Here is a 23,808-nt window from a genome sequence, read left to right as displayed (position 1 = left end):
CACTGCTTTGTCTCTGGCTCTGAAAGGGCTGAGTGATTTTTTTGGGGGTTTTTTGTTCATTTTGCTGCCTTCTTCCTGCTCCATGCCTCTGGTGGCACCTTCAGCAGAACAGTCACTGTCCCTTCTTTTTTATCCATATCCATCAGAGGATTTTGGTTTCCAGATTGTTTGCTGCTGCTGAAGCTGTAGCAATAATGCTCCTGTATAGCTTTACTTAAGGGAGGGAAGAAACAAAACCACATGACAAATTGGTCCAATTTATCACAGCAACAGAAACCTGCAATTCAGCTAAATCGCCCCCACAGGCCAGCTTAGACGGCATCAATATTTAATGACCTGAGCACCGCTGCCTTCGCAGCTCCGGCTTCACCTCTGCCCCTCCTCACGTGACAGCGTGCCCCCCAGGTTTGCCACTCCACGGGTCGGGGAGGGCACCCCCACGCTTCCTCTGGGCTGAGCAGGGTCTGTCTGCAGGCTGCAAGGGCAGGCCTGCTTGCTATCCCAAGTGGCACCGCCCAGACCTCCTGGGCACGACCAAATTCTGCCCCTTTTCCTATCTGCCTGGACCACCTGTGCTGCACGTCTATGCCCGAGTAACAGCTCCCAGCTTTCTGGGCATGCCTGTGGTCTGCGGCAAGCAGACAAGCAGGAGCAGGACCGGGCCCATCTCAGCTCACAGCCTCTCTCACAGTCTTTTTTGGGGTGATCAGACAGGACTCTTCACCTCGTAGCAGGCTGGAGGTGGCTTCTGTTCAGCTGTCTGTGTCTGTTCCCGTTTTTCAGGCAGGAGTATTTTATCCTAGAAGCAGCTACCCTGAAATAAATTGCCAGCAACATGTCCTGTGCATGCTGCAGGAGGACCTGAAAAGAGGATGAGCCAAGCTATGCCAAATCCCTCCCCCCCATAAGCAAAAGGAGGGCAGCAGCAGAGCTCAGGGATCTCTTCTGCTGGGCCCAGGCTCCAAGCTGGCCACAGCAACTGGCATCTGAGTGCATCTCCTCGCTCCTCCCTGGCATGCTGCAGTGCCTCCTTTCTGGCTTGCTCTGCCCGGGACAGTAACAGGAACAAACAACAAGTTACACAGTTATATATGGCCATAGGTGCGTTCTCTCATGGCTCTCTTGCCTCGGTTCCTCTGGTCTGTAAAATGGAGATGACAGATCTGGTGACAAGCACAAAGTAAGAAGAAACATTTTTATTTATCAGAGCAGTGGTGGGGCAGGGAAATTTGCACTGCTGGGCTGGTAATAAATGACCCAGCAACCTGAATTCCTCCAGCAAGACTGCACCTTCCACCAGGCTCTCTGTTCACTTAAAAACCCCATTATCCAGCAAATTGCATATTCCAAAGGGGGAGTTCATTATCCACTCCAACGGCACTGAGTGGCAGAGGCCATTACAATAAATGGCTTTTTGGTAAGATGGCTCTATAAATCACTTGGTATTTAACACTGGTCAGGGGGGCTCATCTCTTTACGTAAAATACATTAAGCAAAGCACCTTTGTGAACATCCCCCTGCGCTAAGAGCTGTTATAATGAAGGTGATTAGGAACGAACGTAACAGCAGAGGCTGCTGTCTCAAAATAGGTTGGGTCAGTGGCTGCATGGCAGAGGGGACTGTGATGTGGACAGAGGACTCATGTATTTGCGAGGGAACAGCTGGCCTGCTGCAGTTCATCCAGAGATGCTGGGCATTTTCCAGTGCCAGAGCCTGGAAGCTGCTGGTGGGGGGGCGGGGGGAAGCTTCCATCCCCTGGAGTGCTTGGTGACTGCCCCCCAGCCCCTCCACTCTGGTGGTTGTAGGACACCTGTCTCGTTATGGCCACGGTCTAAAACTAATAGCAGGGCTGTGCAGAACAGTATGTAACTCAACAGACACATGTAAGTGCTCTGGCAAATACTTAACGGATTGTTCCACCAGTTAACTCTCCAAGAAAGGACCTGAGAGCCAATTCAGTGCCTTCCGAATCACAGCTCTGTTAAAAAAAATTAACCTACAACACAGCTCTTCCTCTTGGCAGCTGTCCAGTTATTAATTTCAATGTATCAGCTGCATCTGAATGGGCTTGGGCTGCTGCCCACTATTTCTATTTATTTGTTTTCCATTCATCCCCACTAAAATTAAAACTCAAAACCTTCTAGAGGGAATGGAAAACAAACATGCTGAACCAGTATTGCTGCCCACATACAACTGGCAGAAATCACTGCATTGTTTCCTCCTCTGTAGTGAGGTAAAATCTAATTCTTAAGACTCTCTAGGCCTCTCACCTAAAAAACAGCACAGGCACCTGCAGCACTAGCTGCAGCCTTGAGTTTTCCTTGCTTTCTGGGCACATCAGTAAGCAGCAGCCTTCGGCCCTTGACTGTAGGTTTTCACCGCGGATCGGGTCACAGTGACTGTAGAGGCCATGTGCTGGAGACCTTTCTGGATTAAACAGCATCTGCATGGTTTAAGATGGTCCAGATGGTCACACTGAGGCTACAATCCCATATAACAGTTTGGAGTGCACCCCTGTTACAATGCACTGCATTGGCTGTGGAAAGTACTGCATGCTTTTAAAGGAAAACACATATAAGCCAAGAATATTAGCCTTTTTTTTTTTCTCCTCCCTTTGCTTTTTTCCTTGTTGCTATCAAGAGGCTAATGGAGCTTGCTCAGGCCAAGCTTGCTTCTGCTGACTGGAGTTAGCTGCTCTACCGTGCTGTAAGCACCCAGCCTGCCTAGAGCTTGCTTGACTTCTTACTGATGCCTTGGTGTGTTCTGAACCCATCTTTATCTCAAAGCACATTCACCTGACAAAATGGTTTGCTATAAAAGCCCAGGCTTTTACAATGGCATGATTCTTTACACATCCAAGTGTGAATAAGAACTGAAAAGCCAAAGGTTATGAACTTACTTTTAAAGTGATGCAAATGACAAAATATCCTTATTTACAACTACAGTATTTAAATCCTATTTGCAACAGCACAATCAATAGGATCTAACTGCTGATGTACAGGAAGAGATTCTTAAGAAGATAAGTAAAATGCACTAAAATGAGGCTTTGGTCTTTTTCAGTGCTTTGTCTTACAATTCAAGTGTTTTCTGTCCTTAAAAACACATGCAAGTGAATGCATAGTGCAAGGTATGAGTCTGGCTGAGTAAGAAATTCTTCCGCCTGTTACCTAAAAGGATTTCCTTCCACCAATAAACAGACTTCCCAGTTCTGCATTTAGGGCATCATCAGGAATGACATCATCCTCCACAAACTCATCTCCAAGCTTCTTCCACCATGGCCAGTGAGTGTATTTCAGCATAGTGTTGTGGGATTGTCTTGCCTTGGTAGCTACAGGGACTGATCGACTCATAAAGACATCAAGATCTTTTTCTGTGGTCTCCGCTAACCCTGGAGCATCTGTAAGAACAAGGAGAAAAGTTTTCTGTATTTAGTTTGTGGTTTTATGATTATTTCAAACAAAAAAAAAGAGCGCTACCCTCCCACTTCCCACTGCCCTAGGTCACGTCCTTCCCCATGTTGGCATTACAATTTTATGGCAGCATGATAAACCTGATTGGAAAAGCAATCCAAATTAAGGCTAATCTGAAAAAATAAATACATCATGGGGGAGGGAGAAGAAGGGGGGAAAGCAGGACTACTTCATTCAGGTGCAGTGCTGCCATCCACCAAAACGACTTCTTGTGAAACTATGACCTAACAGAAAGAGGATGTCCTCGTTGCTACTGCTGGATCAGCGCTCCTGGCGCAGGGTGACATCAGCGTAGTGTTTCCACAGCTCCAGTGCAGCAGCACTGCGTATTGCCTCCCTGGGGGGCCCAGCACAGTCTAAGAGTGTGTTGCTGATTTGCCTGGTCAGAGAGCCGAGCTGCAGTGACACAGCATGTGACAGAGTAAGTAATGGAATTCAGTTAACTTGCTGAATTTTGTCCTGCTTGGGTGCTCTCTGGTGGCTGCAGTTTGCTATTCTCGCTCTTTCACTCCAGGCTACTTGTCTGGAATTAAGATAGCACAATAGTGAATTCCGATTCAAATAAAGCCCAGCCAGAGAAAATGAAAACATGACTTGGAATTCATAGCTCAAAAATTTCCCTCTTTATCTGGAAGAGGTGAGGGTGCTTCAACCAGCAGCTTGCTTACCACACAAGAAAACAGAACAAAGCAAAACAAATGTAGAGGAAGAGGTTGTGTGAGATCCCCTTCTGAGAAATTCTAATGCCTTTTACAGGGCCATTGCTTTTCTTGTGAACATATCAGAGAGACTGCTAGCAGAAGAATAAGCTGCTTTTTGAAAAGCAGGTGGATATACTTAACCTATAGCAACACCTGGATAATCTCTAACAAAGCCTGAATCTCAAGATAAGGCATATAGCAAAGGAAGAAAGATACTTCAGTTTTGAAATGAGGCTTTACCACTGTTTCCTCTAATTTTCTCTCTAAATTAGTTTAATCCAAAAGGTAATCAAAACCATGACCAGAGCAGTCACATACTCATTAGCAGCTCCACATCGGTGTTGACCTGAGCCAGCAACGTCTCTCTCCGCTGTGCTGCTCTCTGATCCAGTCTGCTCCTCAACAGGAACTGTGCCAGCTTTTCCTGGGCCTGCATATGTAATTCTTTACTCATTTCTTCTGACATTTGGGAAGCCTGGAGGAAAATAACAGTTTATTACCATTAGGAGCTGGTTATTTTAAATTTTTCGGGGACAGAATAATGTCTAAACAAGGAATGCAAATGCTGTTCTTAATTGTTAAATTCATAATTTTGCTTCCTCTGCAGCTGTCTCCAAAACTATCCCTCATCAAGTATATAAATTTTCCAATTACAGCTTGCTTTGACCCTTTTTATTAGATTAATTAAAATCCCCAATATCCTAGTACCTTGCTCTCAAACAATCAGGGTTAATATATGCATACCTCACATGGATTATCTTGATAAGAATTTATGAAGCTGAATATATTTCATCCCTACAGTATTTTATGTTGCATCATTAATGCGAATTATGAAATGACTAAGAAACAGACCGGATGCAATTTGATGTAGTCATCCACCTTCTGCTGCAAAGCTAGTCTCTGCTCATCAGTCAGTCCCTTGGGATCTTTCCAAGGAGAGAGAGGTCTCCTCCTCCTTCGTTTTTCCAAGAATTTACAAGCCTTTGTAAAGAACATACGAGAATAGGACAATCACAAACAGGAAGTTTGTCTTCTCGCTTCGTTTGTAATCAATCAGTGAAAGAAAAATGTTTCAGTACTGCATTTGTTAAAGCATAAATTTAGCTATGATGCTAAAAAGACAACATACAATGGTCAGCATGAATACTGAATAGTAAGTAAGAACACATAATAAATTAGTGACCCATCTGTAGTGTGGTGAAATTCCAACCTTAGGTTTCAAAGTGGCAGCTCTTAACATTTTAGTTACAAGACTGTATCAGGCTTTGTAACCTATGCAAGGTTTAACCCATCTAAGTGTTGCAAATGGGAGATTTAGATCACTTAAAGAATCACCATCAAAGCTATTAGCGAAAGTGGTTTTAACATGATGTTGTAAAAGTGCAACTTAACGAAGTTCCATGGCAAGGTTCACTCTATTAACTACTGCATGGAAGAAACATACAAAGGAGAATTGAGTTACACTCCAGTTAGAATGATTCACAGAGAGACCGGGGATGCAAAGGGTAAGGAAGACCCTCCCGTCGAGTCAGAAGTGAACCCCACTGCTTTCTAAACTCCTGATGGAGCTTTAGGTGCAGCTAGGACCAATCTTAGTCTCAGACTCAGTCAACAGTTTATGTCTAAAGGATTATTATATGCAAAGTTCATGTAATATTTCATTAGCATCAATTCAGCATGCAATCAAAGTTACCAAGGCAAAATCAAAGTTATCATATGTGATTATGCACGATATCGGTCCAAAGACCTGTCATTTTCAAAAGGTCTCTCTGCCTTGAGCAGCAACCTTGAGAGGTGTCCCAGCTCAAAGGGAGATCACTGCCATGCAGCAATGCCGCTTAGCAGGGAGAGCTCAAAGAAGGCTCGCTTAGGCTATCATATTTATGGAATAAAGTGGTTGGCTTGTAGCCAAATTACATGCAATAGAAAATGTATGCATGAGACTCCTTGTACCCACAACTTTCTTTGTTCCTTGATAAGTAAGTCTTGGAAAAGCCACCCACTATTCATGTGTCAATCGCATGATCGGTGTTCCAAGCTCACATGCATCGATGCTCACTGTGTCACTCTGCTCCTTTGCGGGTTTTCAGAGAACAGATTGGAAGTAGAGGAATTCATGGCCCGGCTACGGCTCAGGCCTTTACCTCCTCCGGAGCCTGCACCAAACCACCAGCAGTCTGGTCAAGGGGTTGAGCACACCTGTCACACTAAGCAACTTGTGGCTCTAGACTATCATCCTCTGAATAATTTTTTAATAAAATATGGCTACCTTGACAGTAAGAGAATAAACAGAGCTTTTTGAGGCATCACAATAATCCACTCAGTCCTATCTAACGTTAGAACAAAGTATATATACTTACCGCTCTCTGAATGACAACAGCTGCTTTATACTCTTTAAGAGATTGTCTCTGTTGATGAAAATTTCTTCTTGCTCTATACCCTCGCCAGAATCTCTGGATAGTTAATGCTGATTTCCCCTCCATTTCCTCCATGTACTTATTTACCTGACCTACAAATGTAACAAAAATCCAGTTATAAGACTGTGGGTTGGGATCTCTTAACAATTAGCATTTTTAATCCTCAAAATAGATAGTACCAAAAAAAGCTCAGGTGCTATCAGTTAAAAACCCCTCTTCATCGAAGGTCTGCTAGCTGTAGGCCATGTCTCAGAGACTTGTAGCTGCAATGGAGCTTTGTAACACAAGAAAAGTGGGTCTCCCTTTCTCCTGCACCATTTTGAAGGCAGCAGATCTTGACCAGTAATTACTGAGCCCTTGTAGAATTAGCGTATTCTCTGACAGATAATTGGGTGAGGAGAAGAGATAGTAAGACTACAGTGCAAACAGACATGCACGATTAGGAAATATATTTGGGGAAATTGTTCTTAAGGAGACCTAGACAGTTTAATCTTCTGATGTAGTTTAATATAAATCATACTGGCATGGATTATTTCCAGTAAGGCCAGCTGTCGTTCATGGAAGACTCTCATGGCCCTCTGCCTCTGAAGTTGCATTTGCAGTTTTAGAGCCTCATCTTCCTTCTGTTTTTTTAAATGCTGCAGCTCCTGTTCCTGTTTAGCTCTGCAATACACAAATACATTAACAATTAGCTTAAGTTGTACATTTCTTAAAAGCATCTCTCTTTCTGTTAAATGGTCCAGCACTGAGGGAGGAAATCCACAAAATAATCTGCCATCCCAGCTGTTGGCTGCAGGACCACACCAAGCAATGAGAAATCACCGCAAGCTAACAAATTACCGCATTATCTATAGCCACGAAAAATTCTGAGCCAGTCACTCAATCTGGTATCAAATCAGAGGATATATTCTCACTTAGGATAAAGTTTTACGGACCCTGAAAGGAACGATGCTTCATGTGGACCATTCCCAGCCAGCATGAACTAGAACAACAATTGTGATTCCATCATCTGGGGAAGAGGTAAAGCAACATTAGCCATCTGCTCCAGTATGCACCTTTTCCAGTGGATCCATCAGCACGCATGGCACCTGCTTTCCACAATACATACTGTTATTTTTGTACCAACTGCAAGAGTACATCAGAATGTTGGCTGTTAAGGCTCGCTTCTTAAATTTGGAGGGATTTTTTTTCCTCCAGAAAATACAGACTGACACATTTTCTCAATTAACTTTGTTAACAGAACACTGGGAAAGAATTTTCTTGCAAATTCTTCCTGATCTGTACTAGTTGTTGTAATTTGATGTTAGGATGTTGCCCCACTGTGCTTGGCGTTGGAAAAGCCCCAGCAGATGTTTCACAGATGAGATAACTGAAAACTCTGTAATTGGCCCTGGAGTGTTTAAGCTAATAATAGCCTGTATATCAATTATATTTACACTAACATATTAATATAGAGACTAATATATTAATACTAAATATACTAATGTATAGATACTAATAATTACTGAGACCATTTGGACACGGTCTCAGTGAAGCATAAGGCGCTGTGAACTAGGGCTCCCCCTCCCTTCACTACCCCCTTCTCGTCCCAATGGACCTGACCTCATTAGCAGCTTAACGCTTGAGACTTTACGAGTTCACCCCACAATGAGGTAATGATGTGACTCCTCCTATCGCAGCAAAATCACTGAGTTCTGCTCTCCTCTAGCACTTTTCCAGGGACAATGAAAGGAGCACCTCAAACACTAGGAAAGAGAACAAATGGATGGAGCACATGCATAAGGGGTGCCAGAACGGGGAAAAAAAAGGCTGTAGACTAGAACTAATGTCCAGCAATTTTGGTATTGCTGCATGTCACATACACAAATAACTTGATAATACTGTGAGTCTAAAGATGTTTCCCGTCGCTAATATAAATTGAGTTGTAATTTTTCCACCAAACATACTTTCTCCTCAGTCTCCGTAACTCGGTGGGGAAAGATGGGAGGGAAGCTATTTTGTGAAAGAGATGCTCTGGTTTTAAAGATCTGGCCTTAACTGATAAAATAGCCTCCACCATGATCTGAGAGACCATGATCCTTGTATAACAGTAACGCAGACTTGAAGTGTGCCCACACATCTACCTACAGAGACAGATCATGTTATATGTGATTACATCAGAATGGTCTCAAGGAAACTAGACGTTTTCAGCCCATACATTTCTTTGAATTAGAGCTGTAAATCTTTGCATTTTTAATCCAGGCAGGCACATATTATACATCTAAGTGGAATGATGTCACAGGATCAAACAGGACTTTTGATGACATTTTCTTAATAAAACTATTAATAATTTTCCCTAGAAATTTTTATCAGCTCCACTAGGTGGAAAACTACAAGAATGTTTCATGAACTTCTCAGGTGTGTATCTGTGAAACTACCAATAGTGTCTGTCACGTATTTAAATGTTTCTTTGATACCGATTCTTTCCCGTGTAGTCTGCAAAACACATGCTCCTCTTCATTCTCTGTTCCTCCTAATGATAAGACATATTTGTTTGCACAAAACCACACTGTGACAGGGAAATGCCTCTGAACAGAAGCAAAACACATGCAGAGTAGGATCCAAGCTTCCTTCAGCGGTTCATGGCTCCCTCTGATCATGTCTATATATATATAAAATGGTTTGATTTTTGACACATGATTAATACAAATTATTGCCATTTTAACAGTTCTACAATTAGCTACGTAACAGTGGACTAACTTCAAGGAGAGATTACAGGCTTTAACGTTCACCGAGGAGACATTTTTGAAACCACAGAGTTTCAGAAGTTTATAACTTGCAGAGCTTAAGATCTTCCACTGCAGCTGCAGGTGAACCAAGTTTGGAGTTTCAACCTCAGCAGTATTTAACCACACTTATTCTAAATCTGTGAATATAACCAAACACTAACTGTTAAAAATTAAAAAAGCCCTCTTGAAAGCTTTTCTAAAGTCATGCTTACGGTATTCCAAACACTATTTTTCAGCATAACACTAACTGCAGCTTTGACCTAGACAGAAAAAAACCACAACACTGGAGCTGTACAGTTACTATATTTACTCGTACATTGGGACTGACCGAGCCATGAACACACGACTGTAAGAATATTAATACATCACCATTCCTCTCAATATTAAACACACACATTCAAAAGTCTATTCAAATGACTCAAGAACTTCTTAAGAGGCACGCACTAATACTGAAAATATGACACAAGAAAGTCAAATAGCTTATTGACTGCTGATAGCCTTGCTATCCTTTCCCTTCTGTTTTACCATGTTATGTCTTAGCTCCTCATCCACGTTTTCTGGGCTATGATTTTGGCTTGCAGGCTTGCAAGGTGCTTTTTGAGGGCAGGAATATTGGCTCAAAGGGTATGGTGGAGTAAAAAGGCGTGACAAGGATGTCGTTCTTGGTGTTTCAGTCAAGTTGGCCCTCAATACACACACTGCTTTCCCCCTGCAAATTTTCCAGAATTTAAAGATTACACCCTAGACAGCCCAATATCATCTTAATGACACTCTAGATGACAATCTTAAATGTCTGCTTTTAACACCCTGATCATAATGCAATGTGGTTTGACTAATTGGTTTCTAAGACCTAGTTTTGACACAGTAGTGCTCAAAATGTGCAAAGAAAGGTTGAAAAAACCTGCTGTGGAGTCTGAACTTGATTTAGATTCCTTAACCTATGCTAAATTCACACTAAATTTCTCAAAAGAGTTAGCCTAACATGTGCTAACATTACTGCTGAAATCCTACTTCAAGTAAGACAAGCATTATTTACGTAGCTTCATTTTTCTGTGGTGCTCCAAGTCAGAGGATACTATTTCTAGGTCATTGAAGTGACTCCACTTCTGAGAGTCAAAGATTTCAAATATTAATGAAGAACAAGGTCTTTCAAGCACTATACTGAGCAAACACTAGGGTCCTTGGTTTCTGTAGCACTCTGGCATGGCAGATTGCAAACTCCGTGACAGCTCCACATTCAATTTACAGTGGAATTTTGTGTCAAGTTAACTGTGAACCAGTTAACTGTTCTACCACCAGTACATTATCTTCTAGTGCTATTTAGTGTAATCCCATGCTACAGTGTGCCACACTTTTAGTTTTCCATATGCCATAAATTTTTACACTGAAAACATATAAAAGCATCATAGAAGAAAGTTTTTTCATTAAGTTTGGCAGCTGGGAAAGGGACAGTTGGAGCTTTTGGCACCAGTAGCAGTTTGGTACTGCTGGAAAAGCATATTGTTTGGATGTTTCTGCTAAAAGAATCTGTAGTGAAACAGCTGATATTGGCATTACATTACCTTTATGTTTCATAAATAACAGCTGAGTGGAAAAAGGCATCTTCAAGATGAAGGAACTTTTGGTCAGCCCAAACTTATGCCCTGGGACATGGGAACAAATCCTCAGGGAAGCTATTTCCAGGAAGGACAGGAAGTGAATGGGAATAGCCAGCATAAATGTATCACAGGCAAATCATGTTTGACCAGCCTGATTGCCTTCTGTGATGAGATGACTGGCTCTGTGGATGAGAGGAGAGCAGTGGATGTCATCTTCCTTATCACAGGTGTCATCACAGTCTCCCAAGCAGGGCAGGGCTGACACTCAGAGGAATCTCCACAAACACAGAAAATGGGTCAACAGAAACAACATGAAGTTCAAATGGGAAGTTCTACACCTGGTACAAAATAACCTCATGAACAAGGACAGGTCACGCACTGACTACGTGGACAGCAGCTCCAATGATAATGACCTGGGGTTCCTGGTGGGTAACAAGTTCAACACAAGCCAGTAGCGTGTCCTTGCAGTAAGAAAGGCTACTTGTGTTGTGGGCTGCATTAGCAAAAGCAGAGGCAGCAGGTCAAGGAAGATTATTATTTCGCTTTACTCTGCATTCTTGCGGACACATCTGGAATACTGGCCACACTCTATGGCACCCCCCCCACCCCAGTAGAAGACAAATATTGACAAACTGAAGAGATAGAGACTGTTCAGATGGGGACAATTAGGGCTATGGAATGTATGATACACAAAGACAGGTGAAGAGAGGGGTTTGTTTAGACTAAAGGAAGGGAAATCTAATTTCTATCTTCCACTACCTAAAGGAAGGGAAGACAGAGCCAGACTCGTAGAGGTGCACAGAAAAAGGACTAGAGGCAGTGGTAAAGAGCTGCAACAAGGAAATTCCCACAGGCTGTAATGGAAGAATTCTTCACAAGGCAAGTCATGCAGCAGCAGGACAGGGACCAAGTGAGATGGTGGGATCTCCATCCTTGGAGACCTCCAGAACTGGATACAGCCCTGAGCAGCTGGATCCCATTTTGAGGCTGGCCCTACTTCAAGCAGGAGATTGGATTAGATGACCTTAATTTTTCCTGTGAGTGTAACCTGAGAAAAACCAAACCAAACTAAACCTTCTTACTAGATTCTTCTCTTTAGTGCTTCTTACAAAGCCATGCTGTTTACCTGAAGCTTCTCTGTAAAGTGGTCACTGCTTGGGGTAGTTTTTTCAGCCTTTTCCTTGTCTGAAATCCCCTCCACATAGCCTGGATTATACAAGCTGCTTGATGCTGCCTCTGAAATTAATAAAGCAGTTGGTAGAATATATTTTCTGCATATAAAACCACTTTATTACTGCTTGCATATTTGGAACTATCTCAACATTTGGCCAAAACCCATCAGTTTTCAGATACATCAAAATTCAGTATTTGTAACAGCTTGGGGAATTTAAAGTCCTATAAGATGGTTATTATCATGACACCTGTGCTTGCTCCGAAGGCAGCTAATCTGATTATCTGGATCAATGCTCTCTGTGGTAAACAAATGAATCTACAGCACAAATAAAAAATATATATTAGCTGCATTAATCAATGTTAGAAATTTGTATGTAAAACACCTAAAGCACTTGATATTTCAAGTGGTGATTCAATCAAAATACCTGCACTAGAGAGGACAGAAAGACAAGTTTGGTGAATCAGCAGCAGGAAAATTTTTACATTTGCTGTATGAGGTCACTGAAATGCAATAAACATGGGGAAAAAAAAAAAATCAATTCCATTAAAAAAACCCAACCAAACAAAAAAAGATGTTGAAGATGAAAGCAGGTCTCTACCAACATAACTCTGATTTCCTTTAAAGTATTGTCTCTGAGAAACCTGCATGTAAAATTTTGGTAAGAAGTTCATAAAACACATGTTGTCTCTTTTACTGGGAACAGAGACCAGAAGGTGTTCTTACTGAAAATTTTCTCTATATGACTTAATTCTCTGTGAATGCTGCTTAGAATTAAGAGATCTAAATTCGTAACATTGATGTGAGAAAAGCAGATACAGTTATTTTTGTTTTGTAGTTAGCAAAACTAAGTTTTCCCCCCCTACAGTTGTATAGAAATCTATGGTGAATCTGCAACAGAAAGTCAATCTCTTGAGTCACAGTCTCATACCTTCATCACTGGAAAATTTCTTGATGTCTTCAAAAATGATGGAGGGAAAAAAATTTAATAAATAGGAAATTTAAAAATCCATTAATATAGTGGAAAAATAACACAGGCTTTGAAAAGCATCACCAAAGTGATAGAGTAAATCCATTTTAAATGTATATAAATCACATGTAACTAGGATTTCACATACAAAAGTCTCATTAAACTTCAGCACCTGCATTTCTCCTTTTCCATTGGATTGTTCCAAGTACAGCAGGTCCAAGAGTTGACTGAGATCCCTGTCAAATCCTTTGCCAGCCCACTGTTTACTTAAAAGCCCTTTTAATCCTAAGAGAGAGAGAAGAATCATGTGATACCGCTAAGGTGAATTTTTCTTTTAATGATTTCAAAATAACAATTTTCAAGTCAAAAAATCAAATCTGATTCTATGAGCAAAGGACACTAGAGCTGAACACCATCAGTCATCTCCGAGTTTCAATACAGAATATTATCAATGAATATCTGGTGCTCCAACCATCACACAAAAGTATTACACAGTGATTGTAACTTTTTATGTCCAAATCACTATCTATTGTGTTTATATAACTGGCAGTTAAATTATCAATGTACTTTTAGTGTCTTATCAGTAAGTCATTGTAAGGTACTGGAATTCTTTGATGTCTTATCTGTACAGCACAGTCTAACTGTGAGTACATGTGCATCCAATCCCTGAGACAAAATAGCTTTTTAGGTTCACAGTAGCTGAAAAGCACACTTGTGCTCCCCCCACAACACACGCACACTCCCTGTGCTGCACACAGGGAACAAGTAGACAGTAACACATGCTTTTTAGCTTTGTATCAGACAAATCCCAGAGCTTGAGAGTTCTGCAGGGAGTTGGAGGGAAAAGGAAGGAGGGCAGGAAGTAGACATATGTTTGGATAGCCTCTTGAAGAACTGCAGATTCAAGCAACTTTTCAGTCTTCAAATCATTGTCCATAAGCTTATCCATACACTGGGCAACTCCAACACTCATATATACTTACAGGATCCAGATATAGAGCACAAAGTCCTTCATGCAAACAGAAATGGCACCTTTGTTCTATCACACGCGCACCATTTTGGAAAGATGATGGTGGTTAAGCACTTCAGGAGAGAGACAGACGAGACTCCAAATGGAGTCAGTGGGTGCCCTAAGGCTGCCTGAGCTTTGCAAAAGCATGCAGCCTGGCTACACAAGGCAGTTCCCTCACGGAAGTCCTTTGGGTCTGACGCAACCATTTGCCAGTTTCTGTACAGACTACACAGCCATACGCACCTTTCAGCTACTGACAGAGCACCTCAAGCATGCCTCTTGGATGTGTCAACCCATGCAGACAAAAAGACCAGGCCCTCCTGGAAACCTGATGTAAAGACTGTGCTACTCTTGGAGATGTGAGGTTCAGGTGATGTCCTCACCTCTGGCAGGCTGCCTTTACTGACAGAAAGGTTACACTGAAGTACTTCATACCGGCAACAGCTCTGCGCCACTGTGAAGCCAAGTTACTTCAATGAGATGGCCAGACGGTGGAAATGCTGTAATGCTTTCTTTGTTGCTGCTGTTCCTCAAACTATCTAAAGGATTCCAAAGCCTGAGTGAAAACTAAAATAAGGACTCCAACTTCAAAAAAAATAGAGGAAAAAAGTAGTATTTTTTTTCTTAGTGGAAACAGGAAACGTGTACAGAAGAGAGATGAAGAGTCTCTAAATGACTGTGGCATGTTGTGATTCTAAAGCAAAATAAAGCATAATCCTTTGAAGGAGACTTGCACCTCTTCAGACAAGCCAGCATTCTACAGCTGGGACAATCAGACCGTCACAGCAGCTTCACAAGAATCTGCAATGTGATACCAGCTTTAGGCACGTTATACTTAATTTCATATGAAAAGGAAGCCCTGCTCTCAATTCCGTAGGCAAAAGGGTGGCAACTGCCCATCTGGTCCAGAAATTTATCTGGCTGGTACTGCCTAATAAGTAGCCAGCACAAACATAAAAAAAAGGAAAATGGACCTTTTTGTCTAGCATACCCACTTCTTACTGTCTTTGTCCCCAAAGGACTGAGGCTCCTCACAAGTAGTTTTGACCATCAATAACATCCAGAATATAAAAGACCTGGCAAACATCAAAGCCTCTTTCTTAGTCTCCATGGGCATGACAGAGAACAAAGGGGTTTCCTGGAGCTCCCTGCTAGGCTAGAGACAGAAACACTAAATGCGACACTTCATTAAATGATCAATAACATAGAGCAAATTGTATGCATACTCAGCCTCCTCATCTAAAGGCATCAAGACAAAACAATAAACTCATCTCATGATTTCTTGGAAAGAGTTCATTTCAATCACTTGGATATCAAAAGACAGTCAGCTCCTCAGTAACAGAAGAGCACCTATCAGATAAGCAGACCTGTAACAGCCAGGGTCAGAAGTTGGCTTTAAGTAAAACTTTCATGCTTCTGGATTAGCGAGCCTTAGCACACTTGCAGATGTCTGACACACAGCTTTTACTGTGGCAGTACAGGCATGCTGCTACTAGGATCTCTCAATATCCAGCCTGCACAAGAAAAAAGACGTAGAACATCACATGGAAAGAACTAAAAAAAGCCCATCAGGTTGGAAGTGACAAACAACAACAGCTTTAAGAGACAAGTTGCCACATGCAGAGTCCTCAATACACAGAAGAAAATAAATCTAGGAAACAGAAAGAGGTGTGGCACTTTAAACTACAATGAAAATGAACAGAAGGAAAAAAAAACCCAACACAGCACTGCAGTTTCCATCTGTATTGGATAGTTATTGAACTGAGATGGGAAACCTCCATCTTTGTATTTTTACAGTAAATGTAAGAGGAGACCAAGTGATTGGTCCCATGCATGTTTACAAACCTTTGTAGCGAGCTGTGAGTAACTTCACAAGCTGCTTGCAAGATTTTGCCATCAACAATAGCAGTTTTGTAGCAGCATTTCCTATGACAGGATTGGTGGTAGATGAAAGCTTATAAACAAGTTCATCCAAAACAGAGTGAAGGGTCTCTTCATCAACCTGAAGCAAGACAGAACTTTAAAGAGAAGGAAAAAAAAAAAAAAGGCAGGGGGGATAGAATTGAAGTGTTAATTACAAACTATGAATTTTTAACAGTGACTTATTTTTAGATATGTCAGGAATTCAGCAAGCCAACATGCCCAGCTAGCTGGTCCAGCAATCTGATCCAGGCAGTACTACTGTTTCAATCAACTGATTCCCATTCCCTTAATTTAACAACAAGATAAAGAAAATAGCTAATTTTTTTTCTATTTCTACAACAAAGACTAGGGAAAAAACCAACCAACATGAAAATTCTCGTATATGAGAGAGTTCTATTTTACCAAGCAGTAATTAACCGAGTTTTAAATTTAAATTCAGAAAAATCAATTATAAGAAAACAACTAACCTATTGACCCTCAAAATACTGTGTAAAACAGCCATCATTGTAATTGCTGTTTCAACATCATCTGTTATTAACAACTGCAGGAAGTGATCATTTTGCAGTACTGCAAAACAAAAAAACCAAAAAACAAGCAAAACAGAAATCACACAATCAGAACCAGACTTGAAAATACTATAAAACAAATAATCTTCATTATGGAACATAAGCCATAGCAAGTAAAACCAGATACTGTTTCTGGAACAAACTCCCTCTTTTATAATTTTTACACTGCAACTTACTGGAATAAGTAAACTGCTTCAACACCCAAAAAACGTGTTAAGCCCTGTTTTTTCTGCCTTTGGGTATCCCTCAGGCACTGGTGTTGCAATGGAATAAAAGCTTTAAAACCTTTTATGTTACACTAGTACCAGTTTCTTATTACAACAGTGGAATTATCACTGGGGAAACAATATCCGGAAAAGATAAGGACTTGAACCTTGACAGTTTGTTACACCAGGTTTATTTAATGCAAGTCCACTAATGTCATTAAAACACCATCTTTTTTATTCCAGTGTATCACTGCCTACATATTTAGTAATTTTTCTGCCCATGTGTGTTTTTAGTTACACATCTTATGATCCTTAGGTTTTTGTTCTACATTAGAAACAAAACCAAATTCTGTTTTTTTTTTTTTAAATCAGTGTGATTAACATTGGTTTAATTGAAAGTTTATTTTGGTCAGAAGTGTATAGTGAAGTTTGTTAGATATCTGTAAAATTGCCTGTCATGGCAACAACTTCAGATATCTGCTTTCAAGTCTATCCACTTTTCACAGCCAGCAATGTACTCCGGTCAAATTTCTGCATATGTTAATCACACACAGGTAAAAAGATCAACTGTATCTTATCAGAAAAAAAATATGATTTTTTAAAGGTATAGAATTACAAAGGGAAATTACAGGAAAACACTTCTAATGTTTCTCTCTGAAAGACTAGAAGGGGAACCTTTTAGTGGATCTTTTCCATTTTAGATATTGCTGTTTCTGTTGAGTGGAGTTGAGTGAGTACTTTAAGAGATTGATTTAACATCTACTCCAATTTAGAAAACTAGGTGGAGATTAGCTTAAGAGTGATTCTTGATACCTGTAGTTACCATAAATAAATTGTCAGGTGTTCTACGGGTTTACTTTTCCCTTACCGCACGCTGCTAGTTGAATATGCCCGCCAAACAGCCAGCAGATGGCATCAGTTACTGTTTGGAACCAGCGTAAAAAATCTTGTTTTTCTTCATCCTAAACAAAAAAGAAGTAGGTAAAAGCGTGTGTACGTATCTTCACTGAGGACTTCAGCTTGATGTAGCGGGAAAGTTTGTATGCTTCAGGGGCTTGGAGACCAAAACTCCATCAAATCCCAAATGAGATCAGTGAAACTGTAGGAACCAGTAAAAAAAAAAAAACTTGCAAGTCCTTCAAGGCCAGAGATCAATCAAGAAAATATAAACATGCTAAAAAAAAATAAAATCCATTCCTGAAGACATCATAACAGGTAGACAGAAGTCTTGTTTACTCCTTAAAAAAATACTTGATAGTATATAGGAGGACTAAGACAACAAATAACAGCTCAGTACAAATGCATCATAGATTTAATCCATGAAATGGGAAATACATTATTTAAGATTAAAGCACAGGAAAAAAGGGTACAAAGTGGCCAAGGACACAGTTAAAATGGAAAAGTTCCCTAAAAACCAGCACGATGAGGCTTCAGAAGCACCTCCTAGTTGGAGGTCTGGGAGCAAACACCAAACCACTATTAAGCTGAAGTTTGATCACTTTGCCAAACAGACTACGTTATGTGCTTGCCTGTGATAACACTGGACTGGAAAAAATGACCAGGAAGAATCCAGGTTTTAATACGTGAATGCACATGCACACGCACAGTCTAAAGTCTGTATTCCAGGTGTGAGCCACAGGCCACTGGAAATCTAAAATCATGGTGTGTGGACAGCAAAGGGGCTTTTGATATTACTACATTGCTGACAAATGTTGTTATAAAGCACTAGGCCTGGTATCTCCCACATTAATTGTGCCTCCACAAATGAAACGCTGGAAAGTCTTATTCCTAGATACGTGCTGTAAGTCCCAGCTGTCAGTCATGGTTTAACTTTGTATTTGGTTCTTACTGACAATGAGAGATACAAAATCACAGTAATACGTTAAGCAGTAATACTATCTATTCTGTGTTTTGGCAATACATCAGTTTCTGAAAGCAATTTCAGTGCTTCCCTTGACTTCAAAGACTTGTGCAAAAGGCAAACGAGGGCAGAATAAACTACTAATCTCCAGTGGTAGAGTGGGATTTCCAAAGTTCCACTGAGCAAGCACCAAGTCTGGGTGCCCAGTCACCTCTGAGACCACAAGGTTTAAAAGCCAAAGTACTAATTATAATGTAGACTGCATTTACATTCAAAAGAAATCTTTGCCCACAAGCATGACTCAAGTAGCATGTAGGCTGAGACATAATAAGAAAGTGTGGGGGAAATTACATATTGCAGATAAGACTCGAGTCTCCTGGGATGTCATTCAGGAAGCTTCCTTCTTAAGCACTAAATGCACTTCTAAAGTATTGCACTATCAGAAAATATGTTACTGTACTGATACTTTTTGAGAATTGATTGTGTTTGTGGTGCCCAGCACAATACTCCATAGGAAAACTTTGGCTAAGTACAAGAAGCCAGTGAGCCAAGAAATGAAATACTAAGGGAAAACGGGGATATTAGAAGAAACTATCAGAATCCATAAGGTTGGTATTTAAATTATTCGTGGGTTTCATTTATTGTTTTTTTTCTTCTGATTCTGGAATTCAGAATGCTTCAAAAGCATGAAGAAACCTAGCTGAGCAAAACCCTTCTCTGCAAAGAGCGAGAGAAATGTGAGAAAGTGTTCAAATCTACAAATTCACAAAGTCTGCCTTTGGGGTTCCCAACGTGCAGGTTCAGAAGCAGTGAACATTTTTGGAATTTTTTGCCAATTTTGCAGCAGAAATTGTATGCCAAAATGAACTTCAACAAATCTTAAGTTAAAGTCTTAAGACTGCCTAAACCTTTCTTGTAAAGCTGAATAAAGCAGTGGGAACAGAGACGTTACAAAGACTGAACTAATTATATGCAAAGTTAAAAAGACACTACTGTGACTGGGATGCTGCCTTTTGTAAGGCATTTTTTTCTATCCTACTGCTCTAATTCTTCTATCCTACTTAGAATTGCATTCCTTCCCCCACCTTTAAAACTTGCAAAAAGTAGTAGCCAAACTCTCTAAACAAACCTATGGTAACAAAATAGCTTTCTACACGTAATGGACCAAATGTTCCACAATGACAGATTTCCGTTTCAAAGCTCCAAGACATAAGAAAAAGTATTGTAATTTCTGGAAAAGAAATTTTCATAATACAGTGTCCCTAGAATAATATCCTACTTACACAATACGTAACCTTGGAAAGTTTACAGAGATTCTCTGCTCTTTTAACTATGAAATTTGAATACCTTGATTGCTCGGATAAATCGTGCTTGCAAGCGTCTTCCCAAAAACAGCAAGCTGTCTACAGCTGAAGGAAGAAATTTCTTGTAAAATTCCTCAGGATCTTCTTTCACCTCTAGTCCTACACAACAATGACTGAAATGGAAAAAGAAAAAAAAAAAAAACCAACCAGAATAGTCGAGGGCCTGTTTGAACAGCTTTGAATGAATGTCACGTCATCAGAAAAGAAATGCTTCACTGGCATGGGACAATTCAACACTGAACAACAGTTAACTGCTGTGACTGGCTCCAAGGTAGCTGCCTCAAAAGGAAGAGGAATCACTGGCAGACTGGAGACAGCAAGTATATTACTACTTATTATAGCACGTCTCGGTTTAAAACTTATCCAAGGCACTTTCTCCTTTAGCTTCATAGGATCTGTTCAGGCTTGTTCCACATGCTAGGGAAGGGCTCTGATGGTCATAAACTAAAAAAAAGGCAAAATAGAAAGGTAGACAAAAACCTGATAAAGGAAACCTGATGAAGGGGGTGCAGATCAGGCAATGAAAATATGTATAAAAAAGTATTACTTGCCACAAAATCTTCAGCGAATCTGTCTACAATTTTCCTCTAACTGAGGAATACACGTGGCTAGAAATCAGGTCTTCGGATCTCAGTTTTCTTATTTTACTCACCACAAACATGTCGATCATTTCTGGAAGACTTTTTACAAGAAACTGCATGTTTTACAACTGGGAAGTTTTTCATTTCTGTACTCCGCACTGATACTAGTGCAACAAAAGAGTCTTCCTAACTTTTTATGAATTTTGCTTTCTGACATCTTATCTAGGCTTTGTTAGCTTTTTGTGAATGCACACACGTAAAGCTTTGCTTACCAAAGCCCTTGGAAAGTAAATTCTAGGCATGAAGCTGAGATTCATCTAGCTAGAAAAGGACATTTTTATAGCTAAAATAAATCTCAGTTTTCTCTGCAAACTGAAATAGCTTATAGGGGATGATTTAACTATCACACAACTCTGGAGATAAATCTTGCATCTCTTAGTGAAAGTCCTGGCATTAAAAAGTCATACTGCAGATATGGCATAAATAAAAGACGGTTGCCTAATTGCTTCATGCCTTAGAATTTTGCTTCCTAGTTAAGCCAAAAATCAAGTACAACTTGAGGAAAATTTAAAACTTATTATTTTTCCTGACATCAAAGATTGAGATTGGTTCACCGGGGATTTGAGTTTAATGTTGTCTTATTTACTAGCTATGAATTAAACTTAATTATGCCATTCTCACAATATCACTACATCAAGCTACCTAGTCTGTACAAACTGTGTCCTCTATTGTGTTTAAAATGTAAATACATATTTAAAATAGGTATATTAAATAAATACTTAAATAGATTCAAGCCAAGCTGTGAGTCAATCAGGATGAAGATTTTTGCAAGATGAAATCTAAGGAAACAAACTTTTTAAAATAACTGCAATTCAAAAATGAGTAATTACTGTGTAAGAACTGTGGCACTGATGAGTACTGTTCACAAAAAAAGGTAAAGCCGACACAAAAACTGTTCCCACCAAACAGTTTACCCAGCTCTATGAAACACAATGCGAATGAATTAAACAGGACCAATTAGGCTATGCCTGACCCCTCTGCTCTTGACTGCTCCCTGCACTTTAACCCTGGCCTTTCCTGAACAACAAGCCTTGTTCTGGATGGGAGCCAATGTATTACAGATTGAAAAGAAAAAGAGCTAGATGAAAGGCCAGAAAGAAAACAAGAAGAGAACTTCTTTACCATTCTTTTTTTACCTTAGTATCTCTGCTAGCTGGGCAGCAGTAGCCCAGCCTCCACGCAGTCGAGAGTGGTCTTGTCTAAGGACCAGCATGCAGTACTGAGTAAGGTCATAATCGTATATATCTTGCTTAATTTTTTTTGATTCTTCACATCCCAAGGAAGAACTATTTAAAATTCCTGTGTGAAGCAAGCAGGAGAGAGACAAAGAGGAGCATAAGATTCTGATGTGCAAGATTTTTTTTTTTCTTTTTCCAAAACATAAGAGGAATACATGTACACAAGGCCAGGATTAAAGTAATTCTAAAAATGCTAACGACAGCATAAAATATTTTGTCAGCATTTTTCACTCCTACAGCTATAATCAATTTGTTAGATTAGATGACAATTGGGAAGGATAGCTAAACTTAGGTTTCCATTTTCTCATTACACATTTAGTAGCAAAACATACATTACCTGGGATATAGCCCATTTGTATGAATTTCCTAGGCCAGATAAAACCACAACTGCTGTGAAACATATAGCTTCCTTATAATTACATCCCAATTTAGAACAGGACCCAACTTGTTTTTACTGTTTCTATGAGCAGTGGCTATGTGGAAAAAGGAAAGACAGGGGGAGTCACAGAGGAGCTCACGATTGCGTTTCTATGTTAAGACTTAAAAATTGAATACTTGATGACCACTCTGGCTCTCTACCCAAAAGCACTGGGAGAAATTATTTGACCAAGTGTAAGATCCTTGCCCACATCAGCAGGGGTCTAGCAAACACGGTGACAGCTGAGAGGGAGAAGAGGCTTTCTCTCCATTTGCTCCCCAGCTCCTCCTCCTTATTGTTGCCAAGCCAAATGCCACTCAACACCACTCTCAGGAAAAGCCATATTACCAACCTTACAGAGTTTCCAGCCCTGCCAGAAATATTCAGAAAAACCTTCTGTATTTAAGAAGGCAGAAAGAAGAAGGACTGGCCATACTCCACTACCTCATCCTTTTATTTTAGAAACGGTTATTAATTACCCTTTAACTTCAGAAGTAGCGGAGGGATGTCCTGCTCTCTGCTCTCAGTGACCTGAGCAGCTAAGGCCAGTACTTGGGGGTCCGCAGCTGCCAGCCCCACGCTGGGTGCGTTGGCCATAGGAAAGAGAGAGAGGCCCGCAATAACATCGATTCAAGGCTCTTTCCCTTTTTAATTGTTTCGTGGGGTCCTTAAGCCACTACTTCCACCAAACCTCCAGCTCCTGCACGGTCAGCTGGAAGCCCACGCTCCGCTCTGCGCCTCGGGCTGCAGGCCTCCCCCTGCGGAAGGAAACAAACATGGAGGAAGCCCCATCCACGCTCCCTCACGTCGCCTCTCAAGGCCGCGGGCAGCGGGACCGGCTCTGCCGGCAGCGCAGGGCTCCAGCAGGGCGGCCCGAGAGAGGCCCCACGGGGCGGGCAGCGTGAGAGGCCTTCCTGAGGGCCGCCAGCAGCACCTCACCCACGGGCGGGGGAGGTGGAAGGGGCCACGGGGCGGGACAGGTGCCCTCTCCCACCAGAGTCACCTCAGTGCCCTCACGGCCTCCACTAGTGGCGGTCCCGATGCCACGGAGCCCCCGGGACCGTCGGCGACGCTCTGAGGGCAGCCCCTTACCCCCGACACCCCACCGACCCCTCTCACCGCCGCGCGGAGGCTCCCCCGCTTCAGCGGTGGGGGATTGGAAGACCGAACGCGCCGGCTCTAACCCGACCGCTCCCCCCCCCCCCCCCAGCTGCGTGGTCGCGGCCGCTCTCCACCAACCAGAGCTCTCCCCTGAAGGAGGAGGGTGTCATTTGCATATCGGCGTGCGGGCTGGCGCCTCCGACAGTTCCACTCGTGGAAATCTACAGAGGGCCGCCTCGCCGCCCAATCCAAGCCCACGCTGCCCGTGACGCTCGGCTTGAAGGGGAGGGGCTCCGCCGGTAGCAACCTGTGGGAGCCCGTGTGGGCAGGGCTTACCCTGGCGGCGGGGGGCGCGTCCACCCTCCGTGCGGGCGCGTGGGCGT

The 23,808-nt window shown here is 41.5% G+C and overlaps 1 protein-coding gene across 1 annotated transcript; it reads right to left on the bottom strand.

Annotated features, from left to right (window-relative positions):
• Nucleotides 1-1,282: 1,282 nt before the first annotated feature.
• IQCB1 (IQ motif containing B1) lies at nt 1,283-23,483 on the bottom strand. The gene is made up of 14 exons (XM_059820121.1): nt 23,444-23,483; nt 22,804-23,082; nt 21,805-21,967; nt 20,011-20,140; nt 17,671-17,764; nt 16,498-16,597; nt 15,953-16,125; nt 13,268-13,380; nt 12,081-12,190; nt 7,109-7,251; nt 6,532-6,680; nt 5,024-5,152; nt 4,490-4,646; nt 1,283-3,397 (listed from the first exon to the last, which is right to left on the bottom strand). Exons 2-14 carry the CDS (start codon nt 22,919-22,921, stop codon nt 3,168-3,170), a joined length of 1,809 nt encoding a protein of 602 aa, XP_059676104.1. The 5' UTR covers nt 22,922-23,082; nt 23,444-23,483; the 3' UTR covers nt 1,283-3,167.
• Between the last annotated feature and the right edge of the window lie 325 nt (nt 23,484-23,808).

Source organism: Gavia stellata, chromosome 8 (genome assembly GCF_030936135.1).
Source record: "Gavia stellata isolate bGavSte3 chromosome 8, bGavSte3.hap2, whole genome shotgun sequence".
Taxonomy (NCBI): Eukaryota; Metazoa; Chordata; class Aves; order Gaviiformes; family Gaviidae; genus Gavia; species Gavia stellata.
This window is presented reverse-complemented; position numbering and strand designations above follow the sequence as displayed.

What these genes read in the sequence shown, in the direction of transcription:
- IQCB1 (XM_059820121.1), bottom strand. Translation starts at nt 22,921, where the DNA reads ATGGCCAACGCACCCAGCGTGGGGCTGGCAGCTGCGGACCCCCAAGTA. An exon ending in CTGTTGTCATTCAGAGAGCG is followed by an intron (nt 5,153 to 6,531) that starts GTAAGTATATAT and finishes TTCTTTACAAAG; the next exon opens with GCTTGTAAATTCTTGGAAAA. An exon ending in ACTACATCAAATTGCATCCG is followed by an intron (nt 4,647 to 5,023) that starts GTCTGTTTCTTA and finishes ATTTTCCTCCAG; the next exon opens with GCTTCCCAAATGTCAGAAGA.